At 36.8% G+C, this 24227-nt stretch overlaps 1 protein-coding gene across 1 annotated transcript in view; it reads right to left on the bottom strand.

Annotated features, from left to right (window-relative positions):
- RhoGAP93B (MyTH4 and RhoGAP_KIAA1688 domain-containing protein RhoGAP93B) overlaps positions 1 to 24227 on the bottom strand; it is a 232382-nt gene that overhangs the window by 128998 nt on the left and 79157 nt on the right. Inside the window, exon 3 of the mRNA XM_089100012.1 lies at positions 13146 to 13284. Coding sequence (XP_088956138.1) covers positions 13146 to 13284 — 139 coding nt within the window. The remainder of the gene's footprint in view (positions 1 to 13145; positions 13285 to 24227) is intronic.

Here is a 24227-nt window from a genome sequence, read left to right as displayed (position 1 = left end):
TTTTCAAACCTTTAGCAAAACCAGATAAATATTACAGTAAATTTATATAAAAAATCGACGATCTGGGACAAAATTGCAATATAAATGATTTTTACACCATTTTGTAGAGAGAAAAAATTCTGTACAATATACCAAAAGTCCCCAAAAATCCCCTTGGCGGAACAGGGTGAAAAGGGGAAAAGCCCAGGGAAAACTGGAAAATCAACTACCGGTAGTTTTTGATGCTGAGGATGTCATTACTGATGCTCTTGGGTCCAAAAAGATCGAATATGATTTTTTTAATGCTATGTAAGAAGTCATTCCCCCGTTTCCCCACTTACAGGGGAAAAGAGGAGGTAAATAAAGATCCTGTAAGTAAAGACAGAGCAGTTTACGAGGCTTGTTTTCTGGAGTTTTCCAGTGCGAGAAGAATGAATATGTTACTTTGATTGCTCTCTCATTAGCCTTTCCCCCCGTTTTCCAGTTACAAGGGAAAAAGAGGGAGAAATCAAGATAACCTCTAAAGGGAAAAGATAGTCAGACGGTAATACAGAATTTGGAGAGAAGACAAAGGTCTATCAACTCGGCTTTAAAACCCTCTAACACCGTTTTTACGAGAGTTTAATATCCTATTCCCTGGTGCTTCTCTTTTCCTGTTTGCTGGAGATTCACTACCTACTGGTAGGTCCAATCGGTCAAGCAATAATGCAGGCTTGCCGTCCCCGATCTTTGCTCGCTTCTTTACAAATATACCTTGGAGTCCAGCTATAACAGGAATCTGGTTCACGTTTTCTCATCGACCAGATGAAAGAGCTAGGTTTTCTACTTCTTACTCTGAAGTCCTTCGATTCGAGCGTTCTGCCGCAGTAACTCATGGTACAGAATTTCCAGAATTTCAATTCATGGTACAGAATTTCTAAAACTTTCATCCAGTTCATCGGCAACAATGTCGACCACGACATTTGCACTATCGACAGAAAGGTACTTTCCATGGGATTGGCATGCTAGCTGCTGCCACACCAAGGCTACCCAAATTTTCAATCATAATCCAAATAGCAGTTGTAAGCCTTGAAGTACACCAGCAGGTTGGACAAGTGCCTTTCTTCTTCTACAACAGAAGACAACAGGAGAGCAGTCTTATGTACAAACCCACCCCGACCATCACCTTCGACGACAAGACGCTACTAAGGCATGCAAGATAGATACATGACGTGAAATGGGTCGGAGGAGGTGGATTTATGCCAGCAATTTACCATGGGTCACACAAAGGTGCTTCGTCGATGGTTTTTCCGCCTACGAGCGATTATAATCCCTCCGATCTTTCTTGTGTATACACAACCTTACGTTTTGTCTCTGATAAAGCACGCCCGCACGAAATGGTACCAGTTGTTACTTTCAACCAACCTTTGTACATGAAAGTGGTGAGCATCATCAATTCTGAGCCCACTGATAGTCCTCTCAAGGCAGCAGTTCCAATGATCGGTGGTCTCCATTGCCGTATGAGCTTTCTTGGAGTGATCGGGTACCTGATGACGGAAACAGAAATAAAAGAAGTGCTCAAATGCCTATATACCGGTAACATCATTAAGCATATCCTCAGCGGTAAGGCTGTTTCAAGAGCCATGAGAGCGCACGAGCTTATGGATTCAGCATTGCAGATAATTCTCATTTGCAAATCGTATGGTTTCGACTGCACAGATGACATATGTGCGAGTCATCAAGACCCTGCAGAAGCTTCGGCAATATATATGGCTATACTGAATGAGAAAGTAACCCTTGAAGAAGCATTTAACGCAGACGTAGTTCGTCGAATCCAAACGCGAATGATTGAGTTTCAAGACGCGTTGTAGAACAACAGAACTGCAAAAAATCGCTACAGTATTCAAAAATGTTCGGATTGCTTATGAAGGCCATCAGGGCAGAACGGACAGGAAACTGGGTGCAGTTTCTTCAGGCACTCTCTGAAATGCTCCCTTACTTTGCATCTGCAGGCCACAACCTATATACGAATTCGGTGAGAATATTTCTTCAGCAAATGGAAGAGCTGAAAGAAAGTAACCAGAAGCTGTATAAAGACATCGCGGATGGGATGTTTGTCATTCGAAGAAGCAATAGATTTTGGACTGGGCTCTCTTCTGACCTAGTAATTGAGCAAGTACAGATGAGGCCATTGAAAACAAGCATGGGACTCACGGGAGGAAATGGAATGAGTGAGACGCAAAGGTTGATCTGGACAATGTCAATACTAGTGCGAGCTGAAATTAATGACCTTATGCAGTCACTCACCGGCGTTGAGTACGTGTCATTTGACCAGCACGTTTCTGCAAGATCAGCTCGGATAGAAAGAAATAAAAAGAACGTAAAGGCTTAAGTAGCTTTATTTGCGCAGTTCTGTCCGTACGATAGCTGCATTCAATTGTGCAATATATCGAATGGTATGACAGCAGCAAGGAATGTCGACGCGGATGCAGCAAAGGCGATAGGAAAGAAATTTTGAAGTCAATGGATGACGCTGATGCCGATCGCTACATTTTCAAGCGCAAAAGCAAAACGATTACGATGACCTATTAAGGCAACATTTCCGAAGCTGACAGTGAAGACATAAAAATTGACGCATGTCTTCTGTTCCAACGTCTTGCAGCATCGGCAATTACAGCCGAAGGGGATTTAGAAGAAACTCTCAGATTCGTACTCTCAAGCTACCCTACTGCCCTTTTCGAATCGTCAAGCCTACCACGACAGCCAGATAAAGCGGAGCTAACGAAAGCTATTTGGAAATTAACAAAGGCAGAACCTGCGAACATCCTATCAAAAGAGCCAGAAAAATACGTGATCGATGGCGGATGACTACCCCAGCATATTCCATGGAAAACAGGAAACACTTTCGAACAGATTTGCAACAGTTACGTTTCATTCGTGACACAGAAGTATTCAAATGTTTCCGTCATCTTTGACGGTTACACTTCAGGTCCGTTTACCAAAGATGTTACCCAGGTTAGACGAAACGAAAGGTATCCAGTGTCTGACCGTCGATTTCACACTGAGTATAAAGCTGCAAAGGAAGAAGGAGGACTTCTTACGGAATCCCAACAATAAGCAGAACATTATTCGAGCTATTGGTAAGAACCTTGTCGAAGCCGGACTCACTGTCCTTCATGCAGAGAAATGCGGACGTTCTGATTGCATTTACAGGTGTTAATGCGGCCAAGGAAAGGATAACCGCAGTAGTTGGAAACGACACTGATTTATTGATCCTTCTCCTCCATCACCTGCCTCCGGAAGCCAGGGATCTCTACTTCGAAAACAGTACCAAGTCAAGAGCGCTGTCAACTAAATACTGGCACATCAAGTTTATCAAAAGATCGCTGGGACAGGTTTGTCACTTTATTCTTGTTGGCAGCGCCTTTCTTGATTGCGACACAACATCCCGTTTGTTTGGGATAGGAAAGCAGGCTGTCCTGCCATTCTTGAAAAGCCATGAAGAGTTTCGGAATAACTGTGAAGTATTTCTTAATCCGCGGTCTACGAAGGAAGAAGTCCACCAAGTCGGTGAAAATATTTTGCTCTGTTTCTACAAGACTAAGAAAGGGGAGGGTCTCAGCAAAGCTCGGTACAGGTTTTTCTTGAAAAACTGAACAGCTCAAAGACATCAACTTTTGTGAACCTAGAGAGACTTCCCTCAACTCCATTGGCTGTGAAATTTCTTTCTTATAGTCTTCTATCAGGTAATAGAATGGCGTAATACTGCGTCAAAACTCGACCCGAAAGACTGGAGTTGACGATTACGTGACGGACGCCTCATTCCAATCATGACAGACATCGGACCTACCCCACCTCATCTGCTAAATGTGAGTCGTTGCAGCTGCACGCGTTCCAACTGTGACAGTTCACGCTGTAGTGGCCAAAAAAATGAATTGCCTTGCACAGTTGCTTGCAAAGACTGCCAAGGGATTGTATGTTCCGATAAAGATTTTTTTGTTGATAGTGATGAAGAAGACGATGTTTAGTAAAAATCCTTGATTTTATCCTTTTTAGTTCAATCAAAACCGTAATTACCTTTGCTGTGATTACTGAAGTTACCTGATTTGTTTCATTTTTTACATTTAGTTTCGTCTTATGTCTCTATTATGTAGTCGAAGCAAATCTGTCCACGTACTCCGAAGGTCCGATGCATTGTCTCCCCTATGGTGAAAACACAGCAGAAAAGCAAGATACGAATCTAACACTATTTCTTTTTAAATCATCGAGTCAAAAAATTTGGGGGCAACATTTTGACCAGCCATATCGCACAACTCTTGAGGATACTGTTTTCCCCCTCCCCCTCCGCCGCTAAAGGGGGAAATCAAACCAAGTCCAGCGATAAAACAACATAACTGTCTTTTCCATTTCTCCGCGTAGAAAAACAGCAGACGTGAAATTCGAGCGCACAATGAATCTTCCCCTGAATTTTTCCAATTTTCCCCCTTTCCCCCTGTTTTTTACCCTGTTCCGCCTAGGGGATTTATGGGGACTTTTGAGATGTTATACAGAATTTGTGTAAGACGGTGTAAAAATCTTTTATATTGCAATTTTGTCCCAGAGTTTCGTAGATTTACGGGACTAAAAATCTCGAACATCCTCCCATCTCCTCATTTTACTCTCTGAAATTAGGGGTGAGCTATTCTTTGAGAAATTACGTACTGGTGAGAATTTTGATTTTCAAACCACCTTGTCCATTAATCAGTTTCTAATCTTCTAATCGCTTCTAATCAGTTTATTTAACACCTTCTTTCATAAAGATTGAATGATCTCGATTAGGTTTATAATTGGACCGATTTTAGGCTTTAATCACATAATCACGGCGCCAAATAGAACCTAAAGAATCGATTCTCTTGTTGTTCTTTTCCAAACGCAACGAAGGAAAGCTTCAAATTGGTGACCCTGACACCATGATTGTTAACTTGGACATTAACGGCCAAACATGAAAATTTACAGTTTCACTTTTACCATGGGTAAATTTCGTTTTCCCCAATTGTTGGTAAAAATTTCTGCCCACATAAACCGAGGTTTTTACTCGTACAACCTACCCCTTTTCCTATCTCAACATTTTTATAATTTTTCTTTGAAAAAAAAAGAACAATCTATTTTCCTAAATCAACTGTTCTGGACTTTATTTTTAGTTTACTCCCCCCCCCCCCTCCCGAGCAAAACATGCGCACACGTCGGATAATGCAAACCTTTTATTACGAAAAAGAGAGCACGAGACCAGAAAATCCTTAAGTTCCTATATTTATAGCGGAATTAACACTATAATAATTGAGTAGGGTTCCTTTGAATATACCCTAAAGCCCTGTCTTCATCATTGCCTTTTCAGGCCAAGTCGGTCGAGTAAAAACGGTCTTTTGTTTATCGAAAAACATACTTTTCTATAAAAAAAAGCCACTTTAAATGCCCCTGATTTGCCTTTTTGAGCCTTAAAAGCACCAATGGAGACAGAGGCCGCCGAAAAAAAGAAAGAAGAAAAAGGCAATTTTTGGCTGAAAAAGCCATAATGAAGACACAGAGTAAGCGAAAAAAAAATTAATCCCTACGCACAGAGTTGGTTTACACCCACTTCTGGTCTTAGCCACTGCGTACTTCGAGATATTGCCCTATCCATAATTCTGGAACCCACTGGTGCTTTCACACACAACCCTACAACACCACTCGGATATTTCATAGATATGGTAGAGGTTGCTCCACGGCATCATTGAAACTATTGAACTAACCCACTGATTTCCTTGAACCATTGAAGTATAAAAGGGAAAAATACTATTTTTATAAATATATACAATTCAAGAATTATTCAAAGCTTCCTCCGGAGACAAGGGGGGTCCACCATGTCTCCGATCCTTGGACCTAATAGTCTTTTTTTAAGCATCAGGTCCGTTGGAAATTACCTCCAAAGTTTTTATTAAAAATAAATTTTAAAAAAGTAAAATAAAAGACCGTTTTCTAAATGCTCAAGAGTAAAATATTCGCCAACAGGACTCCTTTCTAATGAAACGTCTTTTTCAAAGTATAGAGGACAGATATATACAATAGACTAAAAAAATATACATAAAAAAATCAAACACTGATCAGTTATCTTCAGAGTCCTTCCTCCTTGGATAAAAAAAATATATTCTTATGCATATATGTAAGGAGATTGTCATCAAAAAGGCCTTTACAAGGCATGAGTTGAAAATTCAAACAAACTGACTGGTTGGCTGAAAAAAAAAAAACAACTTTGACAATTTGTTAAGCAGAAAAACCATGACGAATCTTCTTTGACCCGTTAGTATGAGTCGATGCCCGCTTTAACCGTTAATGCCCGTTACCCGTCGATGCTTCATTTTATTTGACTGTCAAACAAAATTTTGTAGTCAAAAATGTAATAAAAAGTTGGTAAAAATTTTGCATTCCGAATTGTGAGAAAAATGTCCATCTAGGAGCGCAAGCCACTACCTGACTAACACCTCCTAGCAGCCAACTGGATACAAAAAAGGAAGAGAAAAAGAGGGTCTGAGACGACACCCTTAAGAGTGTAGTTTTAGACCACAACAATTTTTTTTCTACTCCTCATCCTTTAACAAGTAACCCTTTTTGGTGTTTTCTTGTGATTGCAAAGAAGCATAATTTGGCGTTCATTGGAGTGCTATTATAGCTATTTAAATAAACGACTTTGAATACAAATACTTAACAATTTTAACTATTTACACATTTATTTAAAATCCCTAATATAAATTGTTTAATAACTTTTTTCTTTTTTATTAATGCTCCCAGAATATTGCATTTGTAAACAGGATTCTTTTTCACCTAAACTTTTTTTAAACGAAATTATAAGGAGAAGAGGGGGGAAATGTTGATATCTCATAAATAAATCACAAGGAAAACGTGCCTCAGCCTAAATTCTAAAACTTTTAGCACCCGTATGTATGTGCAAGGGGAGATATTGAATAACAGATATACGATCATATCCTCAGCTCAACAATGCGGAAATATAAATCTGCTACAAACTTCAGTTTGTCCTCTGACAGGATTGCAAATAACGATTACACTTTAACTGTGTCATGAGAATTTGATTGGTTTTTAGTAAAAATGACATTTGAGACAGAGTAATAACAAAAAAAGAAAAGCAGAAAACTTCAGCTTTTTTTTAATAAAGAAAAAAAATAATTTTCGACATGGAGGTTTTTCATTCCATGTCGAAAATTTGAATAAGATTTTTCCTGGATGAAAAATGACTTCACCAAATCTGCCATACAAAATCAAACTAGTGCATGTGTATGTTTCCCCGCTTCCAGCACAGAGTGATTGCGCATGGAATCTGATAGAGACACCAAATCATATCACAAATACCTCAACATTATCTACTTTTATCTTACATGGAAAATTTGGTTTTCGAAAAAAAACTCATGAGAAAGTTTCAAGAAATCCATTTTGAATATATACGGCAATCCCTTAGAAGTGTTCCGATCCCCCCCCCCGTACAAAAAACTCTAATATGCATTGACCCCTTCCCACTCCCACAGCAAAGTCTCCATCCTCTACGAAACCTACCCCAAGGGTCAGACTTGATTTGCACACATCACGGTGATGCTTTCGAAACTAAAACTCCTGGCATTACATAGAGAAGCCAGAGCTTCTTGTTAACGTTGAGCAAATAAGAATATCAAACAGTTCGCAAAAACGAACTTTAAGTAAGGAGCGACCCGGCTCAATGGTAACCGAAACTCTGAAAAGCATAATTTTGATACCAATAGATATATCAAAAGAATCGAATTTTAAGCTGATTTCAAATGTATACGTTTCATCAATTTTACTTTTACTCATCAAAAGTTACGAGCCTGAGAAAATTTGCCTTAGTTTCAAAAATAGGAGGACCCCCCCCCCTAAAAGTCATAGAATATTAACGAAGATCACACCAAAAGATTCAGCGTATCAGAGAACCCTACTGTAGAGATTTCAAGCTCATATCTGCAAAAATGTGGAATTTTGCTTTTATTCCAGAAGAAAGATCAAGGATGCGTCTTTTTTCAGGGGTGGTCGTATTAACCCAGTGGTCCTAGAATATCGCGAGAGGGCTCGTTCAAACTGAAATTAAAAGTTCTAGTGCCCTTTTTAAGTGACCAAAAAATTAGAGGATAACTTGGCCCCTCTCATGCTTATTTTTTCCCCAAAGTCACCATATCAAAAATTTTGAGATAGCCATTTTGTTCTAATAACTATTTAACTATATAAATCTAATAACTATATCTTTCAGGATGACTTAATCCCCCATAGTCCACGAGGGAAGGGCTGAAAGTTATGAACTTTGCCAACTGTTCATAGGCAGCGCGATAGCGCTGCCTAAGTAAAGAACGATGTGGGCACAATGTTTTTTTTCTTATTTTTTTTTCCATACCCGGGCACTTCGTATCGAAGGAGTTGTCGTAGAAACTTAGAAAAGGGCTCATTCGATTGGAAATTGGAGTGGCTTGGGCCCTTTTCAATAGTCAAAAGTGATTGGAGGGCAACTAGCCTCCCCCCCCATGACCATCATTCCCCCAAAAACATCCAATCAAAATTTTGAGATAGCCATTTTGTTCAGCGTAGTTGATTTCCAGATAGAAAATATGTTTTTGAGGAGGACACTCTCCCCCCACAACCCTCGGGGCGAGGGTTTTAAGCTATGCCCTGAGGGCATATAAGGATGATGTTGGCACAATGTATCATTTATGATTTTTTTTTTCCTTATGAGCAGGGCACTTCATATGGAAGGGGTCGTCGTAGAAACTTCAAACGGGGCTCATTCAATTCGAAATCGAAAGTTCTAGTGCCCGTTTAATAGTTGAAAGTGATTGGAGGGCACCTAGACCCCCCCCCCCCCACACCCATCATTCACCCAAACACGGACAATCGAAATTATGAGTTTGTTCACCGCTTATATTTTCAACATAGAAAAAATGCTTTTTAGGAGAAAATTCGTCCACAGCCCTAAGGGCCAGGGTTTGAAGTTCTGAACTTGGGGCACTTAAGACTTTTATAGAAGGCATTATCGTTGAAACTTCAAAACAGGCTTATTCGATTGGAAATTAAAAGGGCTAGTGCCCTTTTTAGTAGTCGAAAGTGATTAGAGGTCAACTAGCCCCTCACCCCCATCAATCCCCCAAACACATCCAATCAAAATTTTGAAATAGCCATGTTGTTCAGCGTATTTCCAATTAGAAAATATATTTTTGAGGAGGTCACTCCCCCACAACCCTCAGGGCAAGGGTTTTAAGTTATGCCCGGAGGGCATATAAGGTTTTTTATAGAACGCGTTGTCATAGAAACTTTAAAAAAGGATTATTCGATTGGAAATTCAAAGGGCTAGTGCCCTTTTTAATAGTCCAAAAAGTTATTGGAGGGCAACTAGCCCCCCCCCCCCAAGCCCATCATTCCCCCAAACACATCCAATCAAAATTTTGAGATAGCCATTTTGTTCAGCGTTGTTCTGTATGGCCTGTTTTTTTGGCTTATAATAAATTATTATTATTATTATTATTATTACACATATACTGATAATTAGTAATCAAAATGTAAATATTATTTGATTTATTAAAAATTTTGTTCTGGGCTTGGGAAGGCATGGGGGTTTTGCGCCCAACTTATGTTAATTTCTGCTCGTTTTGAGTTTGACTCGGGTATTTATTGTAATTTCTTTTCGTTTTGGGTTTCATTTATTTATAGATGCTGATTTGTGGTAGTCTCACGATAGGTAGATTATTTTATTTGATTTTTGCTCAGTTTTTGTTTAATGGAGTTCTTTACTTTTCTTTGAAAAACGTATTTTGTATAAAAAGTTTTTTTAATTAATTACATATAGTATTGGTTATTGGGAAGCAAACAGTCGTTTTAAGGGGGGATTTTTTCTAGGGTGGGGGGTTGGGGGTTAGGTGGGAGGATCTTTCCAGGGAGGGGGCTCTGAATTTCCCAGCATTAATTAAAAAGCGATCGGAAATTAAATAAAAAAAGTTTTTTCAACTGAAAGTAAGGAGCAACATCAAAACTTAAAACGAACAGAAATTATTACCTATATGAGGGGATTTGCCCCCTGGTCAGAACCTCGGTCTTTACGCTAAAGTTTTTTTTGTAGTACTTTCAAAAGAGCTATTTATTCTAATTAAATGCCATTGGTGATTTAGGGTTCATTCTTGAAGAATTGGAACAAAATTCAAACTTTAGCGCAAAGAGCGAGGTACTGACGAGGGGGCAAACCCCCTCATATACGTAATAATTTCTGTTCGTTTTAAGTTTTAATGCTGCTCCTTACTTTCAGTTGAAAACACTTGTTTTTTTATATAATGACAATTAAGATTTACGCGCAGTAAATGTATTTTATTTATTTATTATTTTGAAGTTATGGTTTAAGGGTAAACCAATATACCACCTGTATGAGCGCAGAAAAATTTACTGAGAGGAAAAGAGGGGTTCATGGGTGTACCAATACTTTTTTTTTACTTTGTTTGAAAGCAAGGTCGTATCCAGGGGGAAGGGTTTGAATCCCCCTCCCCCCAAAAAAAAAAAATTAAAATATATTTGTCCGATTCGCAAAAACGTAACAAAAATTTATATGAACAAATTTTTGATTTTTTTTTAGTTTTCTGAACAATCCCTCTAAACAAAATCCTGGATTCTCCGTTGTTATAAAATATACTTTTTCCCGTTTATTTTGTCCAAAATTTTTTTTTTTTTTTTTACAGCATCATAATATATCAATAACTAGACAGAATAATATTTACACAGGAAGACAATTTTAAGAAAAAAGAGGACGAAACAAATTTTAATAGAACGTTTATAGAAAGAAAAACGTAAATGGTGGTAGGGGAAAAGGGTGACCATATAAACAAAAAAAAAAACAGATGGTAAGATGAAGAAAAAATATTCGATTATTTTCCTTGGGAAGGAAGGGGGTGTACGACACGACAAAACTGCACTTTTGAGCTTTCATTTTCCAATTTTTTCGTGAAAGACTTCTGAATATCAAGTGGGGGGATACATTCTTCTTGTGTGCGCAGACAAAGATGTAGTATTAGGCAATGATTTACACCAGGCAGTTATAAACTATACAAAGACGAAAGAAATGTATTTTGATTCAAACGATAAGGGTAAGAACATGCCTGTCAAAACTGCTATTTCAAAAGACAGAAGAGGGTGGTCACTGGAGCGCAAGAAAGATCAAGAAAACAAGTAGTAAAGCAAGAGGAAAAATTAGAGGACTTTTACTATTGGGGAAAGGGGTCAAAACACGACGTCTCGACGGCTGTGTATTAACACAGTTCATAATATATACAACTCAAAGATACAAATAATACTTAGAGATGTGGCTTAGAACATGAAAATAAAATCAAAAGAAAGCTTAGATTAGTTTCGTTGTATAAAGTCAATACAAAAATGATAAATATCTGTGTTAACAAGAAGCCAAATAATAAGAGCCGAAGGATGTTTGTCAACGGCTTCATCAAATTGCATCTGATTACAATGTCAACATTTGATTCATTATTTGCTTTGGCTTTGATCTTCGATCATTCTGTCTCAACTTCAATTTTCAATCGTTTTCTGTGTCAGCAGCTGTAAACCAGAAGGACCCACGCTTGGAGACTGGCACGCGCATGTCTAGATATGGCTTAAACTCGATATCCTCTTCACATGTCTGTGACAGGTTGGCGGAACGAGTCGGAAGTGGTCCCAAGTGTAGAATTGCAAACCCTTTGAATGTTTACACAGCCCAAGTGTTGTCCAAATTGGAGGCAAATGTAGCCACTGTAAAAGGTCCGATGCGCACTTCTGTTGAATGACGCACAGCAGTGGTGTCGAACTGAAGCGCCATTTCAATTAACTAAGCGTCATCAATAATAAATTAGTTACTATGATATATTAGACTTAATATGCACAAAATACAAAATGATATTAATCTTTTTTTGCTGGTAAATGCGCCCCACACAGTTAACGCAGAAAAACACTAAACTACTCATATCAAACAAGTTCATTCAGAAACTGATCCTACCCTAAAAGCTTTGATACACGCTCTGTTCTATGATGCAAAGCAAAGGTTTCAAATTGAAGCTCTAGTTGTGTTATCTTTTTTTAAACCTACCAGCACCTCTTTAAAAAAAGACGGTACTAGTGCATTAGATGGTCACTTTTATATACTAAGGAAGGAAACCAGTCATGCAATGATAGAAGAAACCCGCCAGAGACCGGTTATTTTCAAACAGAACGCTATTAAGAAATGGAATGCAGAGTAGTTTTCATTGCGTTTACGATATTTAAACTGTTTTTTTTTGGGGTTTAGCGGAAAAAAAGGAACCTAGGTTAAATTACGTATTTAATATATACTATGCTTTACCCCCCCCCCCCCCTAATGTGCAAATATATAGCCCAAATTTGTTTCTAAACTATTAGATATTTATCCTATTTTATTTTATTTCATTAGTATTAACCAAACTTGACTTTTTAAAAGTGACCATCTAATGCACCAGTACCAAAAAAACTTAATAAATAACTAATCTACTTTAGACTTAAAGTATATGCCAAATTTAAATGACATTAACCCTAGATCAGCAGACCAGCATTTTTTTTTAAAGGACCTCAGGCACAACGGATGGAGCACCACGGCGAAACTAGAAACATGGTTGGACACAAAAGCAGAAAGCCCTTTTTGTTACTAACAGGTCCGCTTTACAACCAAATATATTGGGATGGGGGAGGAGTGTGTGCAGTTGTGTTGGTCCCAGGCGGCTTGGTACTGCAGTGAGTTGTTAATAGTAGTAGTAATAATAAAATAAGTTTTGCCAGTGGTTTAGCTAAGAGGCAAGGGCGTACACTTGACTTTGGGTGGATCATGTGTTGAGTTGCCATTTAGATATTTCTCATGAAAGATGGGCCCACTTGCGCTGTTAAGCGAGGAGGAAGCGCTGCTCTAGCATTTCACCTGACGCTAAAAAATCCTACCTTTGCTGCTGGCTCCCCCTAGTTTCCACAGTATGATGAACGTGAGTTTTACTATTTCGTAACCACAACAAAAAAAGTTAACCGCAATAGCCAAAGCCTAGTCAGGTAAGACAAATAATTAAGTATATTAACGACATGAACAACGCTCACACGGAGTCATCAAGCAAAGTGGTGATTGAGAGACAATTTACCTGTAATTTTGCCAATGGTATAATGTCGCAATTGTTAGGTTTATGCCAAACAGTTTTCTGTGATGATGCATTGTAGTAGTAGAAACGTGTAGTGTTTGGGTCAAACAATTCCCACCATTGGTTTTCATTGGTTTTCTTGCTAAAATGACAAACGATCTAAATCAGAACTTTTCTAAATAATGTCGTCTATATGAAGCCAGAGGAATCATCAAATGTTACACTAGCCTCTATTTCTTATGGAATTCTCACAACCGACATTTTGCGATTTATTTGATGAGAATATTTCACGCAGCTGATTTCATCAAAATTTAATGACAGCAGTGGCAGTATTTAAGGGAAACCCAATGAAATTCAGAAAATTACTTTTAAACAATATAAAACCCTTACTTATCTCACTCCTAAACTTTGTTTTTCCTTAATTGAAGTTTTCCTGGATTTTACCAGTCAATTACCATTTTCATTGTATTTTCCCATTCTATTTTTCAGTGAGGTATCTTTTCTTTATAATGATCATTGTAGACAAATTTATATAAATTGTATAAATTTCTCTACTGTGATGATGATATTTAACCGGCAAGAACAATCAAGGGACGAACAAAAAAAAAACATTAATGCTACGTTACAATAATCTATTCAATGAAGAATAGTAATTTGTTGGTAAATCCAAGGAAAACTTCAAAAACTAAAAGTTTAGGAGTGATATAATTAAGTAGTTTTCAGGATGCCATAGGGTTTCCTGATGAAGAGGTTGGCCTTAAAGATTACCGGATAAAATTACTTGCATATTTCTTCAACCTCTAGCTAGACATATGATGGATAAAGGGTTCACCATCTCCCCATGAGCCTTCGGAGGATCCGATTTAACGAAATTTTTAGATGAACGAATTTAAACCTTCAATAATCAAATAATTTGCATGGAAAATAGAGGGTGAAAAGTTTTACTTGCTTAGATGGGAAGGGGGCCTGTTATACAGAGTTCGGTCCGATTTTAGAATACTAGAAATGAATATCTATAGAAAATACAGAGCCATTTCAACTTTTTATATGAGATCTCAGCACAAAAGGAACGTTTTGGTGGTTGCTCAAGTTTGGCACCTGACTTTTCTCGAAGTAGGTCAATTTGGGATCTAATTTAGAGTTTTTTGGGGTTTTTCAAAATAAAAGAACATTTATGTAAACGCAGATTGGAACGCAAAACTTAAAACATACTAATTTATCTATTATTATTCTAATTACAGTAGTAATAATAATAGCTTATTTTTGCTGTGTTTACAAACATTACGATGCTTTTAACATAAATAAAAAGACAACATAAGACAGAAAAAGAAAACGAAGGTACTTGTCTATTATATAAAACACACTCGAGAAGAGAAGTTTGGTGAAAATCAAATATGATAAAAATAGAATTATTAGCAAGATTGTGAAGGTCATTTGTGAATTATTAAATTAGGAGCTTTAGCGTCGGCTGACCGTATCAAAGACAACGAAAAGTTCATCATTAACGAAATTCTTTACCTAGTTCATGTTAGTTCATTATTAACATGATTCTTGAGGACACCGGTTAGTTCGCTTTGACTAGTCATAGAGTCTTACCATGGATGTTCAAGAATCATTTCGGATTGTTGGAAGGGCTACAACACAACTGAGCTGGAAAAAGCAGGTTTCACTCATTTGAAAGTAAACCACCAAAATAATCTTTTCGACCCAGAAAACATGAAATCTAATTAGATAGACTCGTGTTTTCAGAACAGTATTGGAAAACACTTCCCCGTCAAATTCCCCGCCATCATATACATTCATATTGAGTAGAGTACTTGTGGCGGGCGGCAGTAAAGGCCGAGTTCACTTTAACGCGATTCTTGATGACATCTCTGCGTTCTGGGATCATATTTCCAAGTTATAGTTTTCACCATTTTGCTAATAAAGTGTTGTATTTTCATCATATTTTTTTTATTAGGTTAAATAAGTTTTTTAGGTTATGTATTCAATATATGCTATGCTTTAACCCCCCCCCCCTTCTCATAATGTGGAAATATATAACCCAAATTTCTTTCTAAACTTATATTTTCGTCATAATTTTGTTTCATTTCATTAGCAATCACCAAACTTTACTAATCGATTGTGTTTTATATAATAGACAAGTACCAAAACGAAGAAAAAACAATTTACCCATTATTCAAGCCAAATATAACAGAGGAAACCAGAAAATGGAAGCAGCTCTGACCTATCATGAGAGTCTTTCTGTGAAAAGCTTATCAATTTGTTTTCCAAATTAACTAATTCTTTATATACCAATTACTTACTGTTGCTCGTATATTGACTTTTTCTATAACGCAACGTTGACTTACGTACCGTAATGTAAAATTCTAATCAGAGCTCGCGTCTAGTCCCACTGCCTACGTTACGGACGAAATTTGCTCCGTATGTTTAGATAACGTGAAATCTTTAAGTTATGCTAGTGTGAAAAATTCCACGGCGCAAGTTTTTTCTTTCTAATTTAATGAGAATACTTAAACCAACTGATTTAATCAAATTTTAATGATAACATCCGACATAAATAGATTGTTCTAAATTTGTCATGTCTTCAGGGAATGAATCTCATTAGTTTTGCTTTAATTTGCATAAACGTTTCCCATATTTCATCTTTTCATGACCGAAAGTTTCTTATATTTAGCGAGCAGCTATACAAATCAACTTGCTTCTTTTTCAGTTTTTTTTTTTTTTTTTTTTTTAAGATTCAAAGACACCTGGTTGCATTGACATCCAAAATATGGAGTACCACTGGTGTCTACACAGGAATTTATTTCAGTGGCCGTAATATGGGGGAGGGGGCTAATCCATCAAAACAAGCAAAATATATGAAAATTATGGACACTTGAAAAGATAATGATATTTCAGGGGGCCTTCCACACGAGCATGAAATAACTTCATTGGGAATCCAAAATAAATGGCCAATGACAATCCAAATAGGAGGTTTTGAGCTACGTGTATTTTATAAGGCCTACTACCCATACTGCATAGATTAGTGATGTCTGCGGGATCGCTAGATGTTTAAGCTTTTTACACAGCATTGTTCAAACATCAACATTTATCACAAGTTTCAAAGCCGACAAACAACAGTTTTGAGAAAACACGGCTAATACCGTAAAAACTTTGAATCTTTCAAAAAATTTCTCTGATGCGTTGGACATGATCACTTAAAAATAAACAATAAAATACTCCGATGCCCCCTTAAAGGGTTATGAACGAATTAAACGGTGTCATGTAAATACATTTTTTGATGAAGTTTGTTGTTAGCAATATGCCCGCAGTTTTTTAAGTTTTGCCTCCCCCTAGAAAGACATCCTTTATTAGATCCTGGATGGGCATGAGTAGCCCTTTAAAGTTAAACTTCTTTTAACATCCTGGTACCGAGAAAATTGACCGAATATATAAACTTAAAAGTTTATATACTTTTTTATACCCCCAATAGGTCAAGCGATCTTACTGAAAATTACATAATCAGATTCAGCATTTGCAAGAAGAACCCTACTATAGAATTTTCAAGTACCTATCAATAAAAGGTGAAATTGTGTGTTTTTTGCCAGAAGAAAGATCACGGACTTTTTTTTGTTTTCCCTCGGGATGATCAGGTCAAGCCAATGGTCCTGGGAGATCGGAAGAGGGCTCATTCAAAGGGAAATCAAAAGTTTTATTGCCCTTTTCAAGCGACCAAAAAGATTGGAGGGGAACTACAATCTATTTTAACTAGATTGGAATCTATTTTAACTGAACTGAACAAAAATCCTGACTTAGCTCTTCAAACACACTGTTTGAGGCATTGTACCATGATATATTTAAAATACAGGATTCTTTCCTTCTAAAGATGATTCGGGCAGAAATTAAACGTCCCCTAATTGAGTTCAAATACCGCTTCCAAGAGTCTAAATTCTTAATCAGCAAAAAGAGAAATCGCATCCTAGCTTCAGTCAAACAACGACGCTAGTCGTTCGAATTTCGCTAAGATAATTAATAGCAGAAAAATGCTATGCACAATATTTCTAAGGAAGTTTAAATGGCAAAAAACCGTGTGAATGCTTGAATCATCAAAAACATTTAAAAGAATTCATTGGACGAAAGATTTACATCCTTGGTCCTCTTGGGCCAATGGCGAGCAGTCCTTACAGCACAGGACGAAAGAACTGCGTTTGGTAGTGGGGTAGATGTGTTTTTTAATTTTAATCGTAAGCCAGATTTGAAACGATTAGAACATCAGACCTAGAGAGATTCAGACGAAATTCGTATATTCTTATCACCGTTATTGTCATTGAAGTGACCCGTTGCTGTGCAACTAAGCATGTAAGTTCAATAAATCTATTGTCTTTTTTATCTGTGTTTATTTCATGTTATATGTCTGCGTCTAGCCTAATAATGGATAATTAGTTCGTAAGTCTCCAAGGTAAATGCTCCCAAAGGAATCTGATCTCCAGATAGCTCGAGAAAAAAGAGGCCACATTTATATGTCTACATATTCGATCTTCTCCCATTAATTGAGAGCGGCGCTAGCCTAGTTGACACAATCTCCAGCGGTATAAGCAGCACTATCGGAGACATTTCTACCGCCACAAGTATCAAATCTTTTTATCGCTACAAATGGCGCGAGTCGGAAATTGGAGAAAAACTTGCGAACTAATTAGGCTATGAAACTTGGTAATTTGAATTTAATTGTTGGGAACGATACAGACATATAAGAAAAGTGATTAGGCCTATTGCCGCTAAGCTACGATAGGAAAACCCTTATATCTCATTGGAGATAGTAGCATCCCCCAAAATAGATTAAGTAAAAATAAATTTATTTTCAATTGATTCAAAAAAAAATGGAAGAACTGAACGATTTATTAATAGTGCAGAAGTTAGTCGCGAAAAATACAGAAATAGCAAAATCTATACCAGATTACAATGGTCAGTCAGATATTGACGAATTTAATATCCAATTGACCCAGTTTAAACAACTAACACAAACAGACGTTGGAGCGTGAAAAGACATGCTCCTACTACGATTAAAAGGCAAGGCCTTAACTTTTCTAAAACAGATCGAACAGACCATAGGCAATAACGCCAACTTGCCAATAAATACGGTTGATGACTTGTTAAAAGCATTCAAAGAGAGATTTATAGAAAACAGTTCAATAAATAAATAAAAACACGGAGCAGTGAACTTTGATTTTTCACAGAATATACGAGAATACCTGGATAATATACGCATTTCTGTAGAAGCAAAATACGGAAGTGGTTCTGGGCAACTGTACGAAAAAGTCATACTAAATATATTTTTGCATGGGCTACCCCCAAAACTCTACAGAGTAGTAATATCCAAGAATATTCAGCCGCTGGATCTTGCAGTTCAGCAAGTCAAGCGATTAATTGAAGTTGATACAATAGTTGCTAATCATAGCAAAGCAAAAACAAATAGCCTAGGCAATCCAAACAAGAACCTAATTTTCAAAGGCGATCAGGCATCACCCAATATCTTTTCAAGGGATAATTCCCCAGTGGCACAAAGAAGCAAAACGCCAGAACCCGCTAGGCAGAAAACAGTACGTTTTCAGCCCATTAACTTTACAATAATAAGGTGCTATAATTGTAATCGTGTTGGCCACATAGCGAGAGCGTGCCACTATGTCCCCAACCCTATACCAAGAATTGTTGTCAATAATACGCAAAGTTCCGGTAACAACATATCCAGAAGAACAATTTTTAGCACCGGTCGTGCAATAGGCTATAGCCAGGGGGGATTGCGCCAATCAGTACCTTATAATGCGTACCAACCAAATTTGTATAACCCTCCCCCCAACAGACAAATTAATTACTGATTTGAAAACTCAAATACTCGCCAAAGCCAATATAATGCAAGAATGCCATATAGAAATCACGAAAATTGGCCGATGGGAAATGAAAATTTTGCAAGCCAACAGCATTGGCAGGCAACGCCAGCAAACGGCAATGAAACGAGACATCCACGTTACCATAATAATACATGGAGAACACAGACAGACGTAAATCATTTAAATATGCCTACGGAACCTAATGCTCCTGAATATCTATCACAGGCACCGACAAATGAAATAAATCCTCAGGGAAACGCTTCAGGCCCCTCAGGAATATAAATTGGACCCAGAGGGTGCCCGGAATATTTAATAGGTCTAAGACAATATTATTGCCGTTTTGTAGCGATATTAATAACAAGTTACCTATATTTAATGATTTTTGTGTAGAAAATGTTTATTTTAAGGCTTTGATTGACTCAGGTGCAACAATTAGTATCATAAACTCTTGCGTATTTAATATCTTGCCTCCGCACATTAAACGACAGAGGAACCCTAAGAATCCCAATTTAACAAGTGTGACAGGTCATAAATTAAATGCAAAAGGGTCATTTTGGCTAAACTTAAAAAGAGACAATAGAAAGTTCATGAAAAACTCTATCATATGTAATAATTTCCCATATGAAGTCATGATAGGGGCAAATATTCCAAGATCTAATATAATATTATTAGACGTAGCCAACGAGAAGCTTGTCTACCCAGCTAAGGCAGGGGAGGAAATTTATACCTTAAGAAATCCTAACAAGGGTTACGACGACAACAAAAAGGCAAATAGAATTTCTAGTGGTATAATGTCGAAGTATTATGAAATTCAAGTCTCGTAAAGATATGGCGTGATTAGAAATTTGTTCAATTACCCTGAGAGATATTGCAGAAATTAAGTAAATTTAAATAATAACAGTATAGAATCTGCAATAATGAAAATTGGAGACACGCGACAGATCAAACGAAATTAAGAAAATGGTTGAATTGTGGAAAAAAAAAACAAAACCCAACGTGACGCCGCAAGATACCACATTGGTGCAGCATAGCGCCAGTATGAATTTAATAAACAATGAAAATGAAGAGAGATATTACGGATGTGCGATAAGGAAAACAAAAGTCCCTCACAAAGCGATCCAAATAATTCAAATGTCACAGATGATTGAACCAGTAACTAGCAAATCAGAAATATGGTTTGCGAAACCGTCTGAAATACCTGAAAATTTGTTATGCGAGGAACAGATTGTATCTTATGACAAAGGGGAAGGTTTTATTTGGATAACTAATAATCACGAAAATGATACAATTACAATTAAAAATGGGACGTGTTTAGTTCAAATCCAGGTTTTAACGGAGAATGATTTAAATACATGGGAAAATTCTAAAAGAAACCTAGTTAACGGTATTAAAACTTCAAATGACAAATATCCTTTAACTAAATCGCAATTTTTAAACAAATTTAATATGGATCATATTACGGATATGTAACTTAATAAAAATTTATGCGATTTTTTTTGTATTTTTATGTTTTTATTTTCTGAATCTTATGATGAAAGCGGTCTAATACATTTTTTCTAACATTCATTTTTAACGACTCGTAATCCCGAAGCAAAACAACAATATCTTGTTACATATAAGCACAAAGTGTGGTTGAAAAATAAAATCCATGAATTATAAAAAAACGAAATTATACGCCCAAGTATAAGTCCGTATAGCGCATCAGTGATCTTAGTACCAAAAACAGAATGGAGATCTTAGACTCGTAGTAGATTATAGGGCCCTCAACAAACAAGTAGTTAGCGATAAATTTCCTCTACCAAGAACAGATGAAATTCTTGACTCAATTTCAAGCAAAAACAAAATTTTTACCCAAGGCTACCACCAAGTGAAAATAGCCGAAAAGGATGCCCATAAAACTGCATTTTCAGCATCTGAATATGGTGCTTATGAATACTTAAGGGTCCCATTTGGGCTTCAAACAAGTTCAAGCGCACTATGTAGACCCCTATTGCACCTTTTAAGAGGATTAAAGAATATAATTCATTTTGTTGATGATATTATATGCGTGGGGGAAAACACTGAGCAACACTTAGCAACGTTAGCTAAGGTGTTCGAGAAGTTCAGGCAAGGCAATTTAATATGCCGGCCTGAGAAAGTAAATTTATTTCAATCTAAGATTAAATTTTTTGGAGTAGTAGTAACCCAGGGAGAGATATCCCCAGACCCTGATAAAATAAGATGTGTTGAAAACCTCAAGCCCCCAAAAACTATGAAAGAATTAAGGGGAATTTTAGGTCTTACTGGCTACTTTAGAAAATTCGTACGCAATAATGCCCAAATTGCGAAACCCCTAACGGAATTAACTAAAGATAATTCCCATAATGTTACCTGGTCCCAGGAAGTTCAAACTTCCCTAGACCGACTCAAAAAGGTGCTCACTTCTGAACCAATTTTATCACTCCCTGATTTCGAAAACTGAAAATTCATCGTTACCACTGATGCTAGCTCAAAGGGCATAGGCGCTATCCTTTCCCAAATAATCCCGGTAGAAAACCCTAACCCTCTACAGGGAACACCCAAACAAATAGAAAAATTTATATGCTATTCAAGTAAAACTTTATCAAAAGGCGAAAGTAGTTATTCCGCCACAAACTTAGAATTGCTATCTATTATCTACCCCTTGGACAAATTTAGGCATCATTTAATTGGTAGAAAATATATACTACGATCAGAACATAAAAGCTTGCGGTACCTGCGCACATTTAAAAATCCCAAGGGCATTCTAGCTAGATGGATTATGAAATTCCAGTCCTAGAATATGAATTTGAACATTTCAAGGGAAAACAAAACGCAGCTTGCGACTTTTTAAGTAGATATCCAGAAAATATTCCATCGGAAGCTGAAGAAAAATGAAGTTGACGCCATAATTGCAAAGAGCAATCATGAATGTAAGAAAAAGAAACTCAAAGACGCATTAAAAGAAAATAAGATTAACTATTGTTCCTTGTCTTTGAAAAATATAAAAAGAAAGCAAAAAAAGGACGAAATGTGTGTAGCACTAATTGATTATTTTGTGAATGATGAGGCGTTACCGGATAAATTCAAAACTCTTAGAAAAGAGATAGATAATTTTTACTACGACCTTGATGAAGATATACTGTGTAGAATTGTGACTGCTGAGACAAATAGAAACCAAACCTCGGTAATACCTGTGTTACCACAAAACTTGATAGGGCCTGCATTTGAATATTTTCATTCGGACACAGGTGGACATTTAGAAGCTATGAAAACGTTATATGATTTAAAAAAATAATTTTACGTATAATCTGCAAAGACAAAACTTAAAGAATGTGTAAGTACATGCAAAACATGTAATTTGAGAAAAATCCCCCCAGTCTATCCAAATCCTACATTGGGAAGGATCCCGGTAGCAAGGTACTCCTTCAATATTATCTCATTTGACCTATACGGTACAAGCGGAGGCCTACCTGTTTCTAGCAGAGGCCATACTTGTATTATTTCGGTTATAGATCATTTTTCAGGATTTACTTTTGCAAAAGCATTAAAAAATCAAGGTGCTTATACCACAAGTAAGGCATTAGCAAAATTATTTTTACAATTTGGCATTCCTAATAAAATTTTGAGTGACAACGGGAGCAATTTTTTAATTGATGCCCCCATTTTTTAATACTTTTTATGGCTTTATTATATCTTTTCAGAACAAGTTATTTTCTTAATGTCCATCCTAAACCCATTTTTACAAGTTGAAGTACCCATCCCTTTCACCCACAACTTTACTATACTGATTTTTGAATGCTCCAACACCAAGCAATACTTTTCAAAGCCATTTCAGAACAAGTTCTTTTCTTAATTTCCTTCCTAAACCCATTTTACAAATTGAAGTACCCATCCTTTACACCCAGAACTTTACTATACTGATTTTTGAATACTCCAACATCAAGCAATACTTTTCAAAGGCATTTCAGAACAAGTTCCTTTCTTAATATCCCTCCTACACTCATTTTACAATTTGAAGTTCCCATCCTTTTAACCCGCAACTTTACTTTACAGCTTTTTGAATGCCCCAACTCCAAGCAATACTTTTCATAAGGCATTTCAGAACAAGTTATTTTCTTAATACACCTACTAAACCTATTTTACAACTTGAAGTTCCCATCCTTTTCACCCACAACTTTACTTTACAGCTTTTTTGGGTACCCCAACACCAAGAAATACTTTTCAAAAGGCATTTCAGAACCAGTTCTTTTCTTAATGTCCCTCCCAAACCCATTTTACAAGTTGAAGTACCCATACTTTTCAACCACAACGATACTTTACAGCTTTTTGAGTGTCCCAACACCAAAAATACTTTTCAAAGACCATTTCAGAGCAAGTTACTTTCTTAATGTTCCTCCTAAACCCATTTTGCAACTTGAAGTACTTATCTTTTTCACCCACAACTATACTTTACAGCTTTTTGAATGCTGCAACACCAAGCAATACTTTTCAAAGGCATTTCAGAACAATTTCTTTTCTTAATATGCTTCTTAAACCAATTTTACAAATTCTAAATTTTTCCATAGTAGATAGAAAAAGCTATATCATAGCTGTGAATAGTTTCTCGAAAGATAAGCAGTTCTTTTTCAATTTTAAATTTTCTCAATGAAGTGAAGAAAAGTTCAAGTTTTCTTCTGAATTTTCTCAATGAAAAATAAATTAGTTTTTATTCAATTCTATTTTTCCAAATAATATAAAAATTTTCCACTCTAGTTCAGATTTTTCTCAAAGGCATGAACAATTTAAAATACTTTTCCAAATTTTCTCAACGAAGTGAAGAAAAGTTCAAGTTCTCTTCTGAACTTTACCAAAAGAACACACTTCAATTCTAATTTCTCCAGAGAAAACAAAAATCTTCCACTTCAGTTCATTATTTCACAAAGACATAAAGAAATTTAAAGTTCATTTCTAATTTTTCGGTGGAAGATAGAAAAAGTAACCCCCCACCTGAAGGACGCCCCCGGTCCGCACAGGTCCCCGGGGCTCCCACAGGACCCCCGGCCCCCCCACGGCCACCGAACCCAAAGGCCCCCAAAGGCCCCCCGACACACCCAAAAGACCAACAAACAAAAATGTCTCTTAGAAATAATATTTTTCATCACTGATAACACTTTTCTGTTCGAACTAGCAAGTTTTCTACCAAAGATACCAAATATTTTCATAGAAGTAACATTTTTTG

The sequence above is a fragment of the Artemia sp. Qi Xiang Cuo genome, chromosome 14 (genome assembly GCF_049724085.1).
Source record: "Artemia sp. Qi Xiang Cuo chromosome 14, ASM4972408v1, whole genome shotgun sequence".
Lineage (NCBI taxonomy): Eukaryota > Metazoa > Arthropoda > Branchiopoda > Anostraca > Artemiidae > Artemia > Artemia sp. Qi Xiang Cuo.
The sequence above is the reverse complement of the archived record's forward strand: the minus strand, read 5'-3'. Positions and strand labels throughout refer to the sequence as shown.